We start from the raw sequence: 20,764 nt of genomic DNA, 5'->3' as shown, positions 1-20,764 counted from the left end.
CACATCACTTCAGAAATCAATTGATGATATGCCACAGCATGACTTAAACCTGCAATAACGGTTTTATTTGGCCACTAGGGGGCAGTGGAAACGAGCTGCACATGCTACACTGATTTATTACCATCTTTTTAAGGTGGTATTGAGAATCTGTTTGCAAACCGTTGCCTATTTAAACAACCAGCAGATATGGAGCAACGTTTGAATTGATTAGTCATCATTTGTGTGGCTAACTAATCAATGTAAGTTCATAAATTAACCCTCTTCTGAAGGGAGAAAGACACCGAAAGTATCTGGTGATATTCCTCCGAGAGTTCATCGCCACGAGCAAACCCTGTCACATATAAAGTAGTCACATGATCCGTTGTGTACAAATATAGATTAGTGCTGCATTAAAGGTTACTTATCATGAGTTAACAATAATTCAGCAGAAACATCTCCCAGTGGGGGACCAGCCTGGTGGTTGCCTGTGTGGTCAGGGTCAACGGCCCTTTACAGTTTCATCCTTTAATCCCCAGAATGGCAATTAGAAAACCGAGCAACATTCGCACCACTTGTTATTTCACGCTTTTGTGTGTTTTCTGTTATGTTAAAACAAATGCATGAGCAAAATGTCTTGTCTATTAATTCAGTGTTATTTTGTCCCGGAGCTCGTCTCTCCAGCTCTCTGTTTTCTTTGTCTCCTGGGCTTCATGCTTTGCATGCAGAGGATGAGACACCGGGGGGAGGTTAAGAGAGGAGCTGGAATGGAGTTCTGCTCCATTTACCACCCTGAAATATTCCTCTTAGAACGACACACTCTGTTTTCTCTCTCTCTCTCTCTCTCTCTCTCACCACCACCCCCTCGCTCTCTGCACTGTTTCTTACTCGCCTGCCCCCTCCCTCTCACTTCTCATCTCTGCGTGACATGCGGTCATCTCACTTCATTCAAGGATGGCTCAGCAGTGCTTTAAAACATTGCTGCTGTCCTCCTAGCCCATCCTGCTCAATTGCAGCAGGCATCGAGCTCCATAGGCCAATGGGGATCTGTTCCTGCTGGATGGAAGTCGTTTCCCCCTCATCTCCAATCGCTTTCTGCTGTGGGCAGAACCCTCAGACCCTTTCTCGATTACTTCACTATTTTACTCTTCTACCTGTGCACGCGCGCACACACACACACGCACGCACGCACGCACGCACGCACGCACGCACGCACGCACGCGCGCGCGCACACACGTATCGTCAAGGACAAGCATCCTCTTCTTCGTGTTTGGTTTATGCAGAGGATTTTTTTTTCATAAAACTTGCAGATCCTACGCATAAGCGTTCTCAAAAAGACAGGAAAAAAAGTAGCACACAGTCACACTGACAAGAATGAATGACTTAGCACTTAGATCTATTTAGGGCATTAACACAATGAATAAAACAAAATGCACATGACACACTCTGAGTGCTGTGATGAAGCTTTGATAGGCCCCTTTTCCATGTCTCTCTGCAAGTCATTTTTGCCTTTAACTCCGTGGGGTCTGCTGCCTTCTTCATATTTGGAACAATATGGATTTAGAATAATGTTGGCGTTGCACGTCCACATGGAAACAATCTATTGTTTAAACTCACACCCTCCCTGCCTGTGCAGCACTTAATTCCTTATTATGCAGAGATTTTCTTGGCGCCGTCTCCCCCTCATCTGCAGGGATGTAGCCGTCGCACTGTCCCTGGCAGTTGGAGTCTAGCTGGTTCACAGAAGGACACGGCCGGCTCTGTCGCAGTTTATGGGTTGCATTAGGGTTCGGTCGGAGCCACACAGGAAGCCTGATCTCCGTGCTCCACTCAAGTGCGTTCAGCTTTGTGTCAGAGTAACCTTGACCCTCTGAGTTTCCTCACAGATCTTTTGGCTTTGCGTTGCTTATTTTTTTTAAATGGAGAAAAGAAAAACACTCTGCACTGCTCATGTCGGCACACACACACACACACACACACACACACACACACACACACGCGCACATACACACACACACACACACACACACACACACACACACACACACACACCGAGAGAACTGCCACAGCTGTAGACCACCTGACTTTAAATGTAGTTTCACAATCAATAAAGAACAGGCGAAATACACTTGCACACCCACATGCAAACACATGTGGAATAATCCACTCTGGCCGCGGGCCTCCTTTCCCAGTACAAAATCAACTCTGATCTTTTCTCAGAATCTCGTTAATCAGGAAATGAGTCGCTCGCCGCGACTTGTATACATTACACATTTGAAATAGAGATCTACTAAGTGAATGCAATTTTTCTCTTTTTAGGTCTATTGCCCGTCCCTCGTTGGGTGTAGTAAGAGTTCCTGTGACTCATTTTTACTCATGCTCCACTGGTCTCATATTTCATCCCCATTACGCTTGCATTGCTCTCCTCTGTGTTGTGATAGAAGCTAATGACTCACTGAAAGTCTGCCTGGTGTTTATCAAATGTCTCAGTGCAGTGCCGGTGGTCCAGAATCGGTGCCTTCCCTTTCCACATCACAGTGTAGTCGTATGAGTTAAACAGCTGATGGGTCGTATGTAAAGAAAAAAGAAAATAGCAGAAAAGCTCTCTGACATCATATCTCGACTTGATCACTCTGCTCTCGCGCTGTGGAACGTTATAGTCTCGGAAATGTGTTGAATTACCTCAGGCTGTCATCCCTAAGTGCACTGATAATAATGTATTAAGGAACTGCATGTGTCAGAGATGTGGTGAACTTACACACATAATGCTGTCGTATCTCTTGGAGTTTAGGAGAGGGGCGGGCTGTTAAAGCAAGTACGTCTTTTAGTGCGCATTGTTAACCACTTTGAGAAATTGGCAAACCAACTCTTGGCTTTTGGAAACCACTTTTGAACACCCAAACTAAAGATCTATTTTACATTTGTAGCATTTGTGATATTTCTACACTGCTGCTCCTGTCAGACAACCAGACAACGCTGCACGTGCGTTGGTGCCGTTGCTGGCGTGCACACCTGTTTCAGCCAGAGAAGCAAGAGAAGTTGTTTGGCTGTGGGGTAAAGAGTTTGACTTGACCCGTCAACATCACAAACAGATGTGCAGATAGATCCGACTGACAAAGAACCAGATGAACCTGAAAGTAATACAAAAAAACAAAAAGGACATTTGTATGAAGCTGACGTTTAACTGCACAGTGTCTCAATTGCCCGAAACACGAGGTGACTAAAAATGGCTTCATTTCAGAGAGCTGATTGGTGCCACTTTTTAAAGTTAGTGTTAAGTGTATATAGCTGGGTATCCATGTGACTATGTTGCTCTACTATGTCAAAACACCAAAATAAATGCCCTTGTTTCTTATTAAATTCAAGAGACGTCTCTTTTTCTTGCACATGCAATTTGTCGTTGTGACTATATGAGACTCAGTTCCAGTCTGTTTGGATTGCTGATTTCAGATGTTCATCTAATCATAAATATAATGGGAATGGACCACAATAGCATGAGGAGAAATTGAACGTCACTCTGCCCCCTCGAACCACTTCAGTTAGACACCCTCTTCGTCTTCCTGTGGCTCCTGCTTCTTTTCTTTTCTAATGGAGAAAAACTTCCCAAATCTGTGGTTTGCTTGTAGATTCTTAGATATTTTAAGTGATTCAATTATCCTTCTTTTTTTTCTTTACACTGAAATCTGGCATTAATGTGTCGTCACATGCCTTTTGAATTTCTCAAAATGAGATTTTGCTTTCAGTGACAGAAAATAACTTTATTTTTACAGCAACACTACAGTTTGACACAAACGCCATCATCTGTACTAAGTGATCTTCCCTGGTATGAAGAACACTGGTATTCAAGCAGCATCTATCTATCAGTCTGCTCCTAATTGAAGTGATCATCAACATCATGTTTTCTCAGATTATTGTGAACTATAATCAGAGAATGTCTGCTGTAATCCATAACGCAAGCACAGTCAAAGATGCTTTGTCTTAGTTGGACTGTTAAGATACTTAATCGTGAGGGGGGGTGTAGAGAAGCTGGTTAGTCATGCTACAACAGTAGGTTTGCATAAAACATGTACGATGATCATCTGGTGCTTGGGTGTCTCCCAGTAGAACCACTGCCAAAGGCTCAAGGCTTTTTCCAGGAATACCAGGGCCCTTGCTGGTCCCCAATTCCACTTCCCACCCCACCCCCCCTCCTCTCCCCCGTGCTTCCATTCTTACAGCGCCCCCCCTCCCCTGGCGCTGGTCCAGCCTTCCCTCGAATTCCACGCATCTGGCCCTTTCTGGGAAACACCCGTGACGGGACCGTCCGAGCTGCCGCCCAAATCAAGACCCTTTGATTCCTGTGGTTTGCTGAAGAAGTCAGGAAGTCTTGTTCGGGGAAGGAGTCGAGCATGTAGGGCAAAGTACCCGTGGACTTTCTAGGAACTCCTTTCGGGTGGGAACATTTCGTAGTTCTTTCTTTACGGTTCTTGTGTTTTGAGGACAACTTATCCCCTCAGCTCTGTTTATGTTCCTGCAGTTCAACTGTGTCTCGTTCTTTGCCCGTTTCTGAACAGAGATTCAGGACACTGGCAGAGTAGATGCTGTTGTCAGAGCAGTCGATGAGCAAAAGGACATCAATACGTCCATGTTAATATCATTGAAATTCCTAAAAAAAACTAAAGAACCCCTAACTGATCTGGTTAAATAAAGGGTAAAAATAAAACAAAAAACTCCCGGTTGAAGTGCTCTGCTCAGAGGCCATCATGCTGTGTTTCTTTTACTAGACTTGTTCAGATTCTTATAGAGGGGGTTGTAACTACTTAACACATTCAGGGGCATGAAATGCACCTTCAGCTGTCTTCCTCTGTCTCTATTTTAAAGTCCTGTGAATGACTCACTCAAAGCATCAAAGAAAGACCTCAGAACAGAGGAGCAGCAGATGGCGTTGGCTTTGCTTTCTGAAAATGTTGTTCAGATATCTTATCTGTTTTTTGGTTGTTTATTTTAAATATTGAAATCGGCAGAGAGGCACAGGTTGAGCTTGGTCCTGACAAGTCAGCTTGAAATAGTCTGACTCAGTGTGCTCTTCTGGGTACAATAGTGTACAAAGTAGGTCGGGACTAATACAAATTGGTGTGGAAATCAGTTTAAACCCCCTGATGTACTGTTCTCCTTCCTACGTTTGCCTCAACCACCAAGTGGAGATGACTCGACAGCAATGACTAGATGATGCATCCGTATTAATAAAACCAGAACAGAGAGATACTCACTTGTCCTCTCTTCCCATGAAATATCGTGCCCTCTGACGTCAGTCCCCGGCTGATTCAGAGCGGAGCGCTTCCATCACCGCCAGAGCAACACACACACATCCAGTCTTCAAGGTCCGCTTCCACAGAACGAGACGCAGTGCCGACGTTTATTTACACACTTTCCTGCTTTCTCTTGAAATTGCCTCTATAAACTGACCTATGCAGAGGCTGAAACATCACGTTGGCTGGCTCTCGAGGTAGTTTCTGTTGTTGTCTGTGGGGCCACAGGTCAAGTTCTTTGGTTTCAGGAGCCAAGTCTCAATTCCCAGCTCTTAATTCTTAATGATTGGATCAATGAATATTAATAGTTTCGCTGTATAATGGCACTCTGTGTCCACCAATTTGAATAAACTTCCTGAAATAGTTAGTCAAGGCGCAGTCAACAATAGTAGTATATAGTACGGCTATTTTCAAAAATATTTTTACTTGGGCTGCAACACTTATTTTCATTATCAGGAAATCTGCCGAATATTTTCTTTATTGTAAAACGTCACGTCTTTTTCAAACCAAAACACTTTGACATTTAGTTGTCATATAAAACAAGGGATAAAATGAAATCCTTCATTTAAAAATCGGGATGATAATCACACTTTTAACACAGCCCAGTGCGAAACACACTGTTCATTGTATTACTTTGATGGACGCATTTGCATTTTTTGCTCCTAATTTTGTCTTGCAAAAGGCGTCATTAGCAGCAGGAAACACAACATTCAGCCACACGTGAACAAAGTCTGCGTGAAAACTGCTCCAAATTGACCTATTACTCTGTTCTTCTTCGATCTCAGTATTTTTAAGTGAAAACAGAAAATGATGAGCTTTGTCTCTGAAATACAGAGGCGTCTTTACCTGGTGGCTCGATGGACACACAGGCTCATAAAGACACATGAATCCTTTCTGCCTCTGTGCCTCCCAATGTGTCCTATCTTATTTTCTCTCGATATCTCTCTTTCTATTACTCTCTCCACTAGCCTTTGTCCGTCTCACTGTCTTTGTTCTCTACTTTCTGCCTTTCCCCAGATGCTGACAGTTTATGTGTCTAGTTGATCCAGAGGCTGTTAATCTGGTAATCCGCAATCGATATCAGCCTCATCTCTTTCCGACAGATAAAAGTGGCCTATCTGATAATTATATTTTCCTCTCTATGTCTGTAAAAAAAAGCATGCCCTTTCCCTCAGAGCTTTGGGATTCTTCTTCTGGTATTGATCGGGTCGGTCCACATGCACTGGGCCCTTGTAGGCGCGTATAGCTCTCATCAAAATATGTGGCATTTGCACAACTTTGTGTGTCTAGATTATGAAAACTACAGAGCCTCTAAGGGAACATAGATGGCTGTGTTGTGTTCTGTCTCAAAACCTTTTCATTTAAGGTCCCCATGACAACTAGTAATAGCTTGGAAATTAGTAATATGGCCCACTGAAATGTTTCTGTCGTTTTTGGGTCGCTAACCGAAGGTTGCCGTCTGCTCTCCTCCCGCCTAGTAAGCTAATTCTTGTTTCATTCTTGTTTTCATTTTGAGGTTAATCTCCAAATTAAATCTATGAATGTCTTTCGTGTATTTTGTGTGTGCGCTCTGTTGTACACTGCTTTTTTATTAGAATTTCTATTTTATTTTTTACATCAACCTCAATGAAAAACATTTGCAATCTTTCCAAAAGTACATCTTTTTTTATTCAGCCTTAGTTTTCATCCCCCTCCGAGTCCCTTCTGGGGCTCCATTGTTACATTTTTGGGTCTGAGCCACTAAAAAAACAAAAACTTGCTTGGAAAGAATCTGTATTGTAAAAGCTTCCCAATGAGTTGATGAATTCCTTTATATTGATTAAAACGTTCATTGAATAGTCATTGCAGTACAACAGCACTGACAATGTAATGAAGTACACTCAGAGGTGAAGACAGCGTACTGTCCACAGCCAAACTCACTTATCCAAGTGACATCCGTAATTGGGTTATTATTGTTGGAGAAGGTTTTGGGGTAATGCTCTCAAGTGCTACAGACTATTTTCAGATGAGGAAATTGCCAAGATATAATTGTTTTCAGTCCAATCATGTCATGATGTAGTTTTTGGCTGCGTTTTCTTTTGTTCTCCCTGCAGGACTCCTGTCAGATGATTTAAATGAAAACCAAGTTGATTTGCTAATTGAGTGTAAAATGAGGCTTGTGAACTTCTGACTTCAGATTCACTGAGATAGCCACGAGGACCTAAGGTTAGTTCCTGTGTGTGTCTGCGTGTGCGTGTGTGTGTGTGTGTGTATATATGTGCGTGTATATGTGTGTGAGATGGAGAAAAAGTGGGAATTTCTGAGCATCATTCTTTTGCATGCATGTTTTGGATTTTGCCAGAGTTGAGCTGAGGTTAGGCAGATCAGGCAGACCCTCCCCGACAGGACACTCTTGCAATGTTTTTGGTCTCGGTCAATCAAAAGGTGGATTCATCCGATTCATCTTTTGATGTTACGCAGGAAGTGGTTTCCCCTTTACCTCCTTTGCGAGTGCTTGAAGATTGCGGTTCGCTGCCTTTTCATGTCATGTTTGTAATCTGAGCTCTTAAAAGTGAAGACTTGCTGCACATCCTTTTCGTTGACCCTATAGTGTAAACTGGTTTTACCCCTAGACTGTTGTGTGATCTACTTTGTGTAAACAGAACATACAAAATAAATATCTATGTAAGTACAAATATATTCAGTGGTAAGCACATGATCAAGGCAATAAAGTATACCGTGTCCTTAAAATATGTCAAATGACAGGTTTTAAGACATGAACATAAGAGTCGGTTAATCCAACTTTACTGGTTTTGAGATTTAAAAAATCCCCTTGTTTGTGAGGAGAACGTGTTTAATGTGAGGACACAGTCTTTTTTTAACCGGTAGCTCTGTGTGCAGCCAGTAGGGGGAATCGACTGCTTGTGCTGACGCTGCCGGCAACCCCCCCCCCCCCCCCCCCCCCCACTCCTCTTCCCTGAGTTCCCCGGTTGTGGAAACGCTGCAGCCCGCTGGTCCGTGTCTGGAACCCTCTCTTGCACAGAGCTGCTAAAGACCCTCCTACCGGCTGGGCTGGAAAGGGAGGAGGCGGTCTGCTCTGCTCGCAGCCTCGGACGAGCCCCCTTGTCAGTGAGAGAGAGAGAGAGAGAGAGAGAGAGAGAGAGAGAGAGAGAGAGAGAGAGAGAGAGAGAGAGAGAGAGAGAGAGAGAGAGAGAAAGAAAAGAGTGTTAGAGAAAGCGCACTCGAGAATAAGAGAGAGAGAGAGAGAGAGAGAGAGAGAGAGAGAGAGAGAGCAACTGTGTGACAGAGGGAACGAGAACGAGGCAGGCTGCTTAGGGGAGTGAGAGAGCCAAGGACGAAATAAGGAACACATTTTACAAGTGCAGGAAGAGGGAGGATCGCAGACGAGGGACTCCTTCTCTACTGGGCACCTGGGACACAGTCACTGTGCTTCTCTTCACGCTCGTCTTCTACCTGGATCCCAGTGGATTGGCTAACCAACCGGTGGATTCTTTATTTTTAATAGACGCTCGTGCCACATCATTCAAAAACTGGGACCTTTCCTCCACGTTATCTACATCCCCCCCTCTGGCTCGACCGCTACAGACTGAGATTGCTTCCTTGCATCTGTGCTCGGCTCTCTGTGTTGTGAGTCTGCTCCGTGCACAAAGTGCATCTGTCGGCAATCCGGTGCTGAGGATATCTCCACTCTGTCAACCAGGACGGAACGCAGCCACCGTCGGATCAGACTACAGAGGCGAGCGAGAGAGAGAGACCGTGTGTGTATGTAAGAGAGGGACACACAGAGAGAGAGCGAGAGAGAGAGAGAGAGCGCGAGAGAGAGAGGGGCAGTGAGAGAGAGTCCGATCCCCAGCGTGTCTGAGACAGAGGCAGATTAAAGCCCGGGCGAAGGACTGGAGTGAAACAGCTCTCATAGAGAAGTGAACCTAAACGTCCTCTCCCGTTTTCCTCGCCATCCCTTTCCTCCTCCTCTCCTCCTCTTCTTCCTTCTCCCATTTTCCAACATTCAGAGGACTGACAGTCGCTACTGCCACCTGCGCCTCTTCACATCTCCTCTTTTCCTCCTCTTCCTCTACCTCACCCTTATAGTACGTTACCGACCACTGGCGCTTGTGGTTCTAGCACTTGTGGAAATATTTCCATTGATCCCGGCAGTGAGAGAGCGAAAGACTGAGTGAGCATCCGCCCTGAGGCTCTGGAACGGTGAGCTTCCCCATCAGCAGCAGACATTCTCCCCATCTGCTGTCCGGCGCGCGAAACCCCCGTCTTCTCCCTGGAGGACCGGTTAGCGACAGAGCGGTGCGGACGGCAAAGACAGGAATCGCACAGCCTCCCCCGCTGCCTCTATCCCATTGCTAGCTACTTGGCAGCTTGCGACCCCCGTGTCACCATTCCCTGCCTCAGTGCTAAGGATTCCAGCTACATGGGCAAGCGATTGGAGCAGCAGCCAATGTACCCTCAGTACACCTACTACTACCCCCACTATCTCCAGACCAAGGTACGCCGCTCGCATTCCTCAAGCCTACTCATCCACTCCTACACTTGTGTCCTGCCTCCCTACCTCCCACCCCCCCCATCCTCCCTCCCTCCCTCCCCCCCACCTTCCCTCCTCCACCGCCCTTTCTCCATTCCCTCCTCTCAACCCCTTGAGTTGAGATGGGATTTGATGGATAGCTGGCCTTGGCTATGACGGTTTCAGATGGCAGGTACCTCGTTGGAGTTTGGACGTCTATGTTGGCGTGTATGTGTGTGTGTGTGTGTTTGTTGTGTGTTGTGTGTGTGTGTGTCACTGAGGAAAGGATCAGGGATCAAGGCTCAAGTTAGTCCAGCCTACCAGACCGTTGCTGGGAGCCGTCCAGTAAACTCCATCCATCAGTAACCTGCAAAACTGATAATATCTTGATGTGATGCAGCTCACTGGCATAATAGTTGATTTATTTGTTCAAAATAACCGGCAGACAGCTTTTTCAACAAATGAGAGAATTGCGATCAAAATTTAATTTCCTAATGAAGTATTTGCAAGCTAAATGTAGGCCATTGTTTGAATGCTTCAATCTGCTTGAAACATTTAATTATGAAGTTGCTAATTCACTTACCAGCACAAATGTGTTCCTGTAGTGCTTTACAAAGCCAGGACAAACCGGTTATGAACCCTTCCTTTTCTTTTTCCACGGTGACAGTCGATGTGGCTCTGACAGAGAGCAGGCATGAGGGAGGCTGCCCGTGTTTGCTCGAGCTGTAATATGCATCAGTGCCTCTGGGATGGAAGCCCAGGCGGCTGCCAGGACACTGGCTGGGCACACTACCCAGACATCATCAAGGGATTAAAATGGAAGCCTTTTGGGGATTACCATTTGTTGTTTTTCTACCACTATGTGTAACACTAAATGCTGTCCGTTAATGTGACCATGTGACACATGTGGCTGAGTAACATGCTTAAGGTGTGCAGTTAAACTTAGTTAAGTCTCATTTGGCTGGTAAAGTGTTATTGAATGGGATGTATATATATTTTGTATATATTTTTTGTCACATTTATATGTTAGATTCCTCCCATTGCATGCATAGAGGAATAGATACTGCAGGACAAGGGAATCAAACCTTAGTACGGTCGCGACCCAAATATTCAAACGTATTGGAAGTTTAAACGATTGGACAGCTTTTGTCTCGATGTGGGGAATTTGTCCAACTCGTTATTCATCACAGAATCATCGAGCAAAAAAAAAACATTCATTGTGCAAATAAAGAACGTATTGTTTTGATATCGGTTCCAAAACTCTGTTTTATTGGCAGCCGCGTCGAACATTTCCAAGCACTCAGCCAGAGAAATTAACATTCAAATGTGGCAAATTACCCCTATCTGTATCAAGGGAATAAGGCAGTTAGAGAATTCTAAATTGATAAAACACAATAAAGCAAACTACCAGTTTTCATCCATTTTTACACGCAGCTGGATGATGAAGCAGGGACGACGAGCCTGAAGCCACACCTGGCAGTCCACTAGCTCTCACCCTGATTTATAGTTTAATACATTTGTGCTGCTGCCATATGGCTTCCCTCTCCCTCCCACCCCCCTCCGCTACTCCTTCCATCATCCCCCATCCCTCACTCCCTCCCTCCCCCCTTCTCATATCTCAGAGTTGCTCATCTTGGGGGCCTCTCAATCAGGGCATGCCCCTCCATTCTCTTCCCTCCCTCCCTTCCTTCCACTTTTCTTTTCCCCTCTCCCTCCCTTCTCCCGCGTTTACGCCTGCCTGCTCTGTTGCAACAGCCCCCCCCCCTCCCCTCCCCGCCTCCTTCGCCCATACTGCAGTTCACTCCCAAGGTCAGCGCAGATCCGATCCTGCCACCGTCAGCAATTGATGTATCCTTGAGCGAGCAGCTCGGGTCCTGTGTCATGCAAACGAGGCCCACTGTTTGGGCGTGGGTGGGCGTGCATTTCCGTTTGCAAAATCAGCAGCCAACATCCATATTCATTTTCATGGTTAGTTAGCGCAGCCTGAGGCCATCGTAGGTTGATGCGGTGGATCCGCAGACGGGGTCAGCAGGAGGAAGGCAGGCGGGGAGCGAGGCCAGAGTGTTTGGCAATGTGGCCGAGGGGGCTGTGGAGAGCCATCTAACTCTCATTGATGGCTCGATTACAGAGAGGGGAGAAGGGCCTCGGCTGGCAAGTTCAGTCCACGCTCTCCACAAAATCCCATGACAGTCACTTTGGCCACGCCAACACACACATTCTCTGCAAGTCCGCCTTTTATTATTTTTTTGCGCACCACGCTCCGATTTAGCCATCAGTCTCAAATCACACAGGTCTCTCTATTTATCTTCATTGCTGCATTCTCGAGGTATGTCCTCATTCTCCCAAGAGATGTGGGTGGGGGAGTGGGGGCATAAATACTGTGTAGCGATACGGAGGCGGAGCGGGGCGTAACTCATACTAAAGTGTTGCCATTCTCCTTCTCTCGCCTCCATTTTATGACATATTTGAGATTCTATGCATTGAAAATTCATCGAGCATCTGTACTCCGTTACAGCTAAGGAAGCAGCTAGCGTTGTCAGAATAAACTGAGGTGCCTGCTGAATTCGGGATCCCTTTATACCTTCTGCATGTCTGTATTATATTACAAATGAATGGCATTCTCTGATGCTGTCCAGCATGAGCTACTAAGCCTAGATTAGAATGTGAAAGTCAGAGAATGAGATGAAAAGATAACATTTGGCTTTCTATTGATTAGTGCAGCGGGGCGTAGCATGTGCTTCTCTTTAGCTGAATTATTGATTCCCGAAAGAGGATTTGTGTGTCTGTGTGTGCACGTTGGCGTGTCAGTGTGTGTGACTTTTATATGAGGTTACGGCTGGTGGGGAGCTGGCAGGATGCTACTTTGATGAGAGGATCCTTTAAAGGCCCCAATTTCTGCCTATTCCCCAGCTGATCAGTCCACAGAACCATTTGCTGAAATTCAGACTCTATTCCGCTGGTGTCTTTCCGCGTGATGTGCGGTGCTGTTCACGGCTTGCTGTGCATTCAACTTCAATGATAGGTATTTGACGTGCATTATAATAAATGAGAAAATTACAGCAAAACAGGCCTGCCCGTACTGCCCGGCCCCTCCCCTCGATCACAAGGACAGTTACAGCACACGGCTCAATTATTGTTATTTCATCATGGTGTTTAGGAAAGAATATGAATTTCAGCTTAGCCTGCGCACTAAGTGCCTGTTGGTCTTGGCGTGCGGTGCATCTAATTTCCTCTCATTTTCAGTCCTCGTTTTTTAAATTTTTTTTTATTGTTACACACACAGCTCTCAAATGAATGATAATTTTCTTTGAAAACCTGCAGTGAGTTGCCCCTCTGTTGTGAAACATATTTGTTGCCGTTACTGCACACAAGGTACCTGACACCGCTGGACCCCTGCCCCGTTCCACCACCGATAGCCTAGATCATTACATGCCGAATGTCAGCGATATCACACACACACACGGACTGCTATAGTGTATGCACAGGCACACACACACACACACACACACACACACACACACTTGCGCAGGGAGGGAGCAGGCGTCTGTGTTACAGTCGGACTCGTACATGCAGAACCCGAGAAGCCGAGAGGGGCGGATTGAGGTAGACTTAGCAGTCCCTGGCCTAAAGTAAACACCAGTCAATGGAGCCCTTTGAGAGGATCTGTGCCTGTGTCTGCCCCTGCCATCGGCACCATTTACACTCTGCGTAATTCTTTAGAATCGGAGGGAGAGATGGAGGGAAGGGGTGCTTGCGTGAGAGAGAGGAGAGAGAGAGGAGAGAGAGAGGGAGGGAGGGAGGGGCCAGCTAAAAGCAAGGAAAAGGGTTTGGTTACATTACACCGAGTGATCCATTGTGCTCCAGAAATAACAACAGAGCCGTCTAAATCCTCCTTTAATGCCGCGGTGGAGGAGAAAGAGACGCGTGGAGACAACAAGGGGGAGACGGATATACATAGACACTGAGAGCAAGCGAAATCAAAGGCTGAGAACAAGGACCACTTTCCAAAGTCTTTCATTAAATCCGTTATCAGTTACGTAAAACTCGGCTATGGCAGCTTAGTCCCTTCTGTCTCCACTGATGCGGATCTGCTTTGAAAAGTTTATCAAGGGCTTTTAGGGCTGGAAAAATGCACCTCTCATATTACATTGATTAAAACCCGGCCCTATTTTGAGCCCAGGCCGATATATTGTAATTAGTACAAACATAGGGGGTAGTATAAGTCACTTCCCTCACTTGTAATTCCTGATACATGCCACACGACTGACTGCGTGCACAAAATACTGTCCCGGCCTCGCCATAAATCTTAATCCATCATGCATTTTTTCACATTTTCCCAATCCTTCTCCTCACATGGTGGAGCCATGAATGGCAGCCTTTTGATCATTAATCAACTAATACCCCCGGTTTTTATCTGCCCGTACCTACAGCTTTATCCCGCAGTACAATCCCTTCATGTGTAACTGTCAGTCAATGGGGCAGATAACTCCATTTATTTGCTTTTTGCTGTAGTGCGCGTGCACGTTTGTGCACACGCACTACAGCAGGGGTTACTCTTAACTTCTCTCATCTCTCAGCTGACAGCTCAGCCCCATCCACACACCCATACATTGAGGTTGTGTCCACGTTATTGCCTCTCATAAGCCGCCAGAGCGCAGGGTGCCGAGACCTGGCGCTCTGCATGCTGCCATCCACATCTCATTACATCTAGTGCTCTCTCAACGCGGATATCCATTTTGTCCGAAGCGCAAAGGAGAGGCGTATGAAGGAGAGGGGAAATGAAATAGCAAGCTTTTTTTTCTTCTATAGGCAGATGGGAGGAGGAACCTGCTCTGTATTAAGTTTGGAGCACACAGGGGGATATAAATGCAGAGGCGACGTTACATGTGTGCTGACATTGCACGGGGTGGTTTACGAGCACAGATGGCGTATGAGCACCTGCCTGCGAATGTGTGCTAAAGAAGTCTCGCAATAAGTTTGCACTTCATGAGGTCATGGACGGTGCGGTGCGTTCAAAGCGGTCCAGTCTCAAAACCGGGTCACATTTCTATAGGCCATAGTTGTATTCAATTCAGTTTATTTTGTATTAAAGTGTTCTTGAGCAAGACACAGAACAAAGTACCTGCTCACTCACTTGGACGTCGGCGCGTAAAGAAGCATCCGAGATAAATGCATGAAATATAAAAATGATGCGCTCAGTGGTGGAGCTGTTGCCTCGGGGGGGATCTTGTCTCTGAGCTCTCCTTCCCGGGACCATCTGGAGATAACGGGCGACTCTAGCCGGAGAGAGGGGACTCCTACCTGTTTGGTAAAATGGGGCATCTGGGGAGGGAAGGTGGTGGAACGAGCAGGGCAAGTTTCCTTCAACCGGGAAAACAACCTGGGTTAAGCCAGCGAATCCCCAGCAGCTCCCTATGGTGCTGCTGTGACGAGAGTCAAGCACACACACACACAAACACACACACACACACACACACACACACAAAACAAAACAAACCTTACATCTGTGCACCAATTGAATTGATTGCGGATGTGAACTTTTAACTGCAGGTGGTCTTAAGTGTCTTGTGCATATCATGCCTTGAAATTTACAAACACTTTTAAGTCCATTAGAGTCCCAGGATGCCGTGCACTTCCTGGCAAGGAGCTGAAATGAAACACATATTCTGTGTGTTTTCGGTATATTCGGAGTAGGGAAGAGGCATGCGGAGTCGACACTCAGCGAGACCGAGAGAGACGGGGGAAAGATGTTGCCTTATATGAAACGAGACACATGATGTGCCCTTCCAACCGACCAACGCGGCAGGACTCTACAAACACACCTGCTTTCCCCCTTTGTTTTCACTTGCATTTTCTTTGTGTGACATAGTATCTGCCTGGAGCTGTCTACTCTGGCCCACTGTTTCACTCTTCTGTCGCTCTGGCAGAGGCCTCGTCTGGCATTTTCACGCTCTATTTTCTGTCTTCCCCTTTTGCTCTCTGAGGAGGGGAGGGGGGGGGGTACAGCCTCAGAATTTTGTCTTTTTTCATCTTTTGACTGTTTATGTACGGCCCACACCTTGGCTTAGACCACTCTTCATCGCTCCTATTTGTTTGCCCTTCATCTTTAGGTTCACTTTCATGTTGTCCCTCTTTGTAATTACTCTTACCCATCCTCCATCGCTTTTGCGTTCCTCTTCCCCTATTTCCGGGAGCTCCTGCTGTCTGCTGGGCATGGTGTCCTGCCATCTGTGCAGGTTGACACGAGTGGCTGCAGAGACACCTCCTGTGTGGACCCCTTTAATACATACAGCCCATATTATCACACCATTTCAAGTGACTGTAATTGTATTCATGATGGATATACAATTCTAAACGTTAGGTCTATATCTTAACTTTGCCTGTAACATGGGTTTGACAACATCATGATCAATATTTTCCAACTGAAGGGAATACTTTTGAGTGAATATATTTAGTCAGGGATTATCCGGTTGCAGCTCAATAGATACTGAATTATGTCTGCAAAAGGGGGTATAATACTGAATAATTTGAGTGTGCGGTGGTTCAATACCTTGGTCTGAGAATAGCACTGATCTGCACAGGGAAAACACCACATGTAGTATGTGAAATCGAGAAAGAAACTGTTTTTGTTCCCATTTGACCTAATTTTGTCATTTCACAGTTTGTTTTGCTAATGAATAAACTCAAGCAACCTTGTTCATGTGAACCACATAGCTGACATTCAGAGGGAGGCAGATAGTATTTCTTTGGCCTCATTTAAGGTGAAGATAGTGAAGGGCTGAAGAGGAGTTGGGTGAGGACAAGAGACTGAGCTGGTGGTGAAGGATGTCAGGCTGCAGTCACGTGCCAGAGAAGGGTGAGGGAGGGGGAAGTAACTGCACCTCGTGAGAGAAAGACGGGCAGAGAAGGGCTTTTGTTGCTCCCGTGTAACCGAAGCCTTCGGTGTCTGCTGCCCTACCTTTTGCCGTGGCGGTCCACATGAAGAATGCTCAGGTTGCTGGCGTAGCGACATGTGGCAGCGGAAGTGTAGGAGGAGGTGAAGGAGGCGGCAGCTCGGCTTGGAAGCGTTCACTGACTCAGGCCCAGCCAGGGTAATTGCTCATGCATTTTTAACGAATGGCTGCTGCGTACACTTTGAGGAGCTGCGCTCCGGAGGATCTCGGCATGGCTCCTACTGCAGCAGGATTGACTTTTCTCCTCCGTCTTTATACCATCTGTGAAAGTTTCCCCCAGCACCCTTTGTTAGAGGTTCTCCAGAGAACTCCTATGGTACAATGGTTTCACCTAGAACCAACTTGTTTACCTTCTGAGGGTGCTAACAAGACGTTTTTTTTATTTCATGGGTTTTATCTAGAACCGACCAACTGTTCCTTATGAGGCCCTAAGGGCCAGGGGTGATGTGGTGCAGATCTACCCACAACAGTACTGATTCACATTTGAACACTCATGCTTCCAACAATCCTTTAATAACTCTTCTTAAAAGAACCCCTAGTCTTACAAAGAACTCTTAAACAACCCTTTCAATTAAAAGGGTTCTTCAGATGCAAATGGTTCTGGGTAGAACCTCAGCACTTCAAGAAGAACCCTTTTGGAACCCTCATTAATAAGAGTGTACCTAATGAGACACACATGTCTCTCTTATCGGTTATAAATTCAATATGTTTACCAAATGAAGCCTTTGTACATGCCAACTTCTGCATAGACAATTTGCACATGCTGATCCACAGACAGCTTTGTCATTCTCTTCTTATTTCATCTTATTAAGGGGTTGTAGGCCTAGTCTGTGGTCTAGCCCCATCATGAGACGCATTAGGGCGAACTGAGAGTGCCTAATAGCGATGAGCTCATAATCAAAACAGTCTACTATGTAGGCGATAGTATGTGTTCCATTAAAGTGTTTTTCCTGGAAAGTCCTGAAAATTGAGTATCATTTTTCTATATGCAGAGCCTTACTTCATGTATTTTGAAGTTAATTTTTTGGGTGAATAAGAGAGCGTGGGCCCATCTGTGAAGAGACAAAGAGAAGAACAGAAAGATCAGCAGTCTCATTTTTCAAAGTGGTCTTTCATTTCCCTTGATGACCATAGTCTGACAAAGAAAATCCTTTGCCAGGGAAGATCTCACTTTGAGTGAATTTGCATTACATTTCCATTGTGGCTGCACAAACCGATGACCTGGTGTCTTTCACCTAGATATCCAGACGTGGAAACCGGAGGAGACACCGGCCACAGACATGCAAATGGTAGTGTAGCCTTACCACCGTGATTAGTGTAGGAGGCCCTGCTCGCCCCTCTCCCAAACACAAACAGTGGCTGCCTGCAATATTTACTCTACGCAGCTGCATTAGTAGTGGCAGGCTCAATGAAAATACCATGTCACGCATAGCTTGAAAAATGGCTCCGGAAAAAGCCAATTCTGCCATGAATGAGGATAAGCAAATAGGCATGAGGGCTTGAATAGCAGCGAGTCCTGTCACATTCCTCCTCTCACCCAGCCACAATGATCTCCTATACAAATAAGGATACGTGCACCAATTTAGCGCAGCAGATGAACCTTGCGAATCCTTGTCGAGCAAGTGGGGGATTACCAAGAGCAAACAGGCCTTTCTCCCGGCTTTATTTGAGTTAAATGACTCAAGCCACCCTTGTAGATTTCGCCTGAATGGTTTATCTGGCAGAGCAATGTGTGTGTGTGTGTGTGTGTGTGCACGCATTAGTCAGAGTATGGAAAAACACTGAGTGGGACAGGTAGGCGGCTTGAATTAGATTGCTAGGACACTGATGCAGGGAGCCAACTGAGTCGCAAACCTGGATAAATGGAAAGGAGAGGAGAGGAGGAAGCCCACAGTGTGATGGGAGTCCAATTGGAGGGGAGATTATTATTCTTCGCCAGTAATTAGTAGCACATAAACAGCCATTGGCAACAGAATTAAAGAGTGTCATTATGGTATGTGGCCTACGTACAAGATGCCGGTCCTCTCCCTTTTCAATCGTCCGTCATGTTGCCTCACAGAGCTCCCTGTGCACACACGGAGAGGCTGAGGGACCAGTTGGTGGCAAAGCTAGAGCAGGGTTTGATGCAGACTACCAGTTTCCCCCTGTACAATCTGCACTTAAGCAAATGCTTCTCCTCTCGCCCCTAAATTATTAAGGTCACTCACATTTGCAAGAGTAGGGTGGAGTGTGTGTGTCTGTGTGTGTGTGTGTGTGTGTGTGTGTGTGTGTGTGTGTGTCTGTGTGTCTGTGTGTGAGAGAAAAGAATTGCGCGCAGGAATCTATGCTTTCACATGCAGTTAAGTGAGACAGGTCTTATTCTGTGTCCGCATTAAAATATGCACATTATTACTGGTACAAGTTTTGAATAAATGCAAATGTTAGCATTTGAGTACTTTTACAGTTGGTGAATACTGATGTTTTTACCCTCCTGTATTTTTTTTTGTCCTTGGGCTCCTGTGAAAATGTTAGAAAGCAATGGCTTTGAAAAACAGTTAGTTACTTATTCCCTGTCTGCATTCTTTCTCTCATTAGCTGTCTTTGAGTACCCTGTGGAAGACTTGTATCCATTATTTATCTCTAGCCCCAAAAAACAACAGCTGCATGCTTGTGTAACCGCCATATGTTGTGCTTCTCCCAACATATTGGGAGGAATAATGCCGTATAGAGAACTTTATATCAACCCATAGAGATCTGTCACAAAGCCCCACGCACACTTGCTGCACTTGAATTATTTCTTAAATGCTTATTATTTCAGGCGATCTATGGAAGATACACTGAGAACCACTAAACCATATTTAACTACATCCTGCGATTAACCACAGAGGCACCTCGCCGAATATCTTGGGATGCTCCGGCACCACTGGAACCGTTGGATGGGAGTGGAGGGAATAGGGTCACATTAGGATTCAGCCGATAAAGCAATAAACTCCTGTTGGATCTGCAGTCGGCGCCATTCACAGCAGATTCTGTGTCCTCAGCACTTTGGGCCGGCAATTAATCACTAAGCTGACGTTACCCCGCCTTCCTGAGAAAGTTGCATAAACATTCTGGCAATGGCGAGCCAATGGTTCCCCCGCCACAGACCCGGTGTAATCATTGAGACGACTGTCGACGCTCTGTTTAGGAACTCTATGTCTCGGTTATGTAGACTTCCTCTAGAGCGCAGAGCGATCTCCTGATCAGTTTAGTTATAGAGAGCAGTTTACCCCCCCCCCCCCACACACACTTAGAGTCACAGAGGAAGCTTTGGCTCTCATGGCTGATGTGCAGCAGCGTCAACCGGCGTGTTGCAACGTTGTACATCTCTCTGCTCGGCAGTTGCCACAGTGATTTGCGAAATGGGAAGCAAATGGGAAGCCTTTGAGCCCGTCAAGGCTTTATTAGGAGGATCGCCGGCTGTGTTTTTCTGTGTTGTTACCATAGCGATTATTGCCAGTAGTGTTTGCTTACCTAGCCCATTGTTTTACAGCGGGTCGCACAAGGTTACTGGAGAGTAACCGCTGAGGTGGGGTTCCCGGAGAAGGTTTTTGTTTCGGGAAAAGATTGTGAAAAGCTAGTGCATCCAAACCCTTAAGGAGATATTTAGAATATTCCAACTCAGCGTTACAAAGAATTACTAATATTTAAATTATTTTTAATCTTAGATATCATCCGAATTCAACAAGTAAGAGTTTCTTCTTCTTAACATGGAATGCGAGAGACGTTTCACACAGTTTCAAAAAGCCCAACATACACAATGGCCCACAATACCCCGTGCATACATAACAGCCTGAGAGGAAACATGAGAGTGCCGGACGTGTATCGTTGAGGAAGGTGGTGGTGATGGTGTATGTGAGGAAGGGTGGGAGCCCTGTTGAGTTCACCAAGTTCACTGGAGGGGTCTGACACACAGCTCACCCTCCTGCAGTCTCTCTTTCCCTCTGAATAATTTATCTCATATAATCTCTCTCTCTCTCTCTCTCTCTCTCTCTCTCTGTCACACACAAATATAC

The 20,764-nt window shown here is 45.8% G+C and overlaps 1 protein-coding gene across 2 annotated transcripts in view; it reads left to right on the top strand.

Moving 5' to 3' along the window:
- Positions 1-20,764, top strand: part of rbms3 (RNA binding motif, single stranded interacting protein) — a 193,813-nt gene that overhangs the window by 10,356 nt on the left and 162,693 nt on the right. The window contains exon 1 of one of the 2 annotated variants that reach the window (XM_034546041.1): positions 8,506-9,762. The exons of the other annotated variant lie outside the window; for it this stretch is intronic. Within the exon in view, the coding sequence (XP_034401932.1) occupies positions 9,688-9,762 (75 nt within the window). The 5' untranslated portion in view covers positions 8,506-9,687. Of the gene's footprint in view, positions 1-8,505; positions 9,763-20,764 lie in introns of those variants that run through there. 2 annotated transcript variants of the gene reach the window in all.

This window comes from Cyclopterus lumpus, chromosome 11 (genome assembly GCF_009769545.1).
Source record: "Cyclopterus lumpus isolate fCycLum1 chromosome 11, fCycLum1.pri, whole genome shotgun sequence".
Lineage (NCBI taxonomy): Eukaryota > Metazoa > Chordata > Actinopteri > Perciformes > Cyclopteridae > Cyclopterus > Cyclopterus lumpus.
This window is presented reverse-complemented; position numbering and strand designations above follow the sequence as displayed.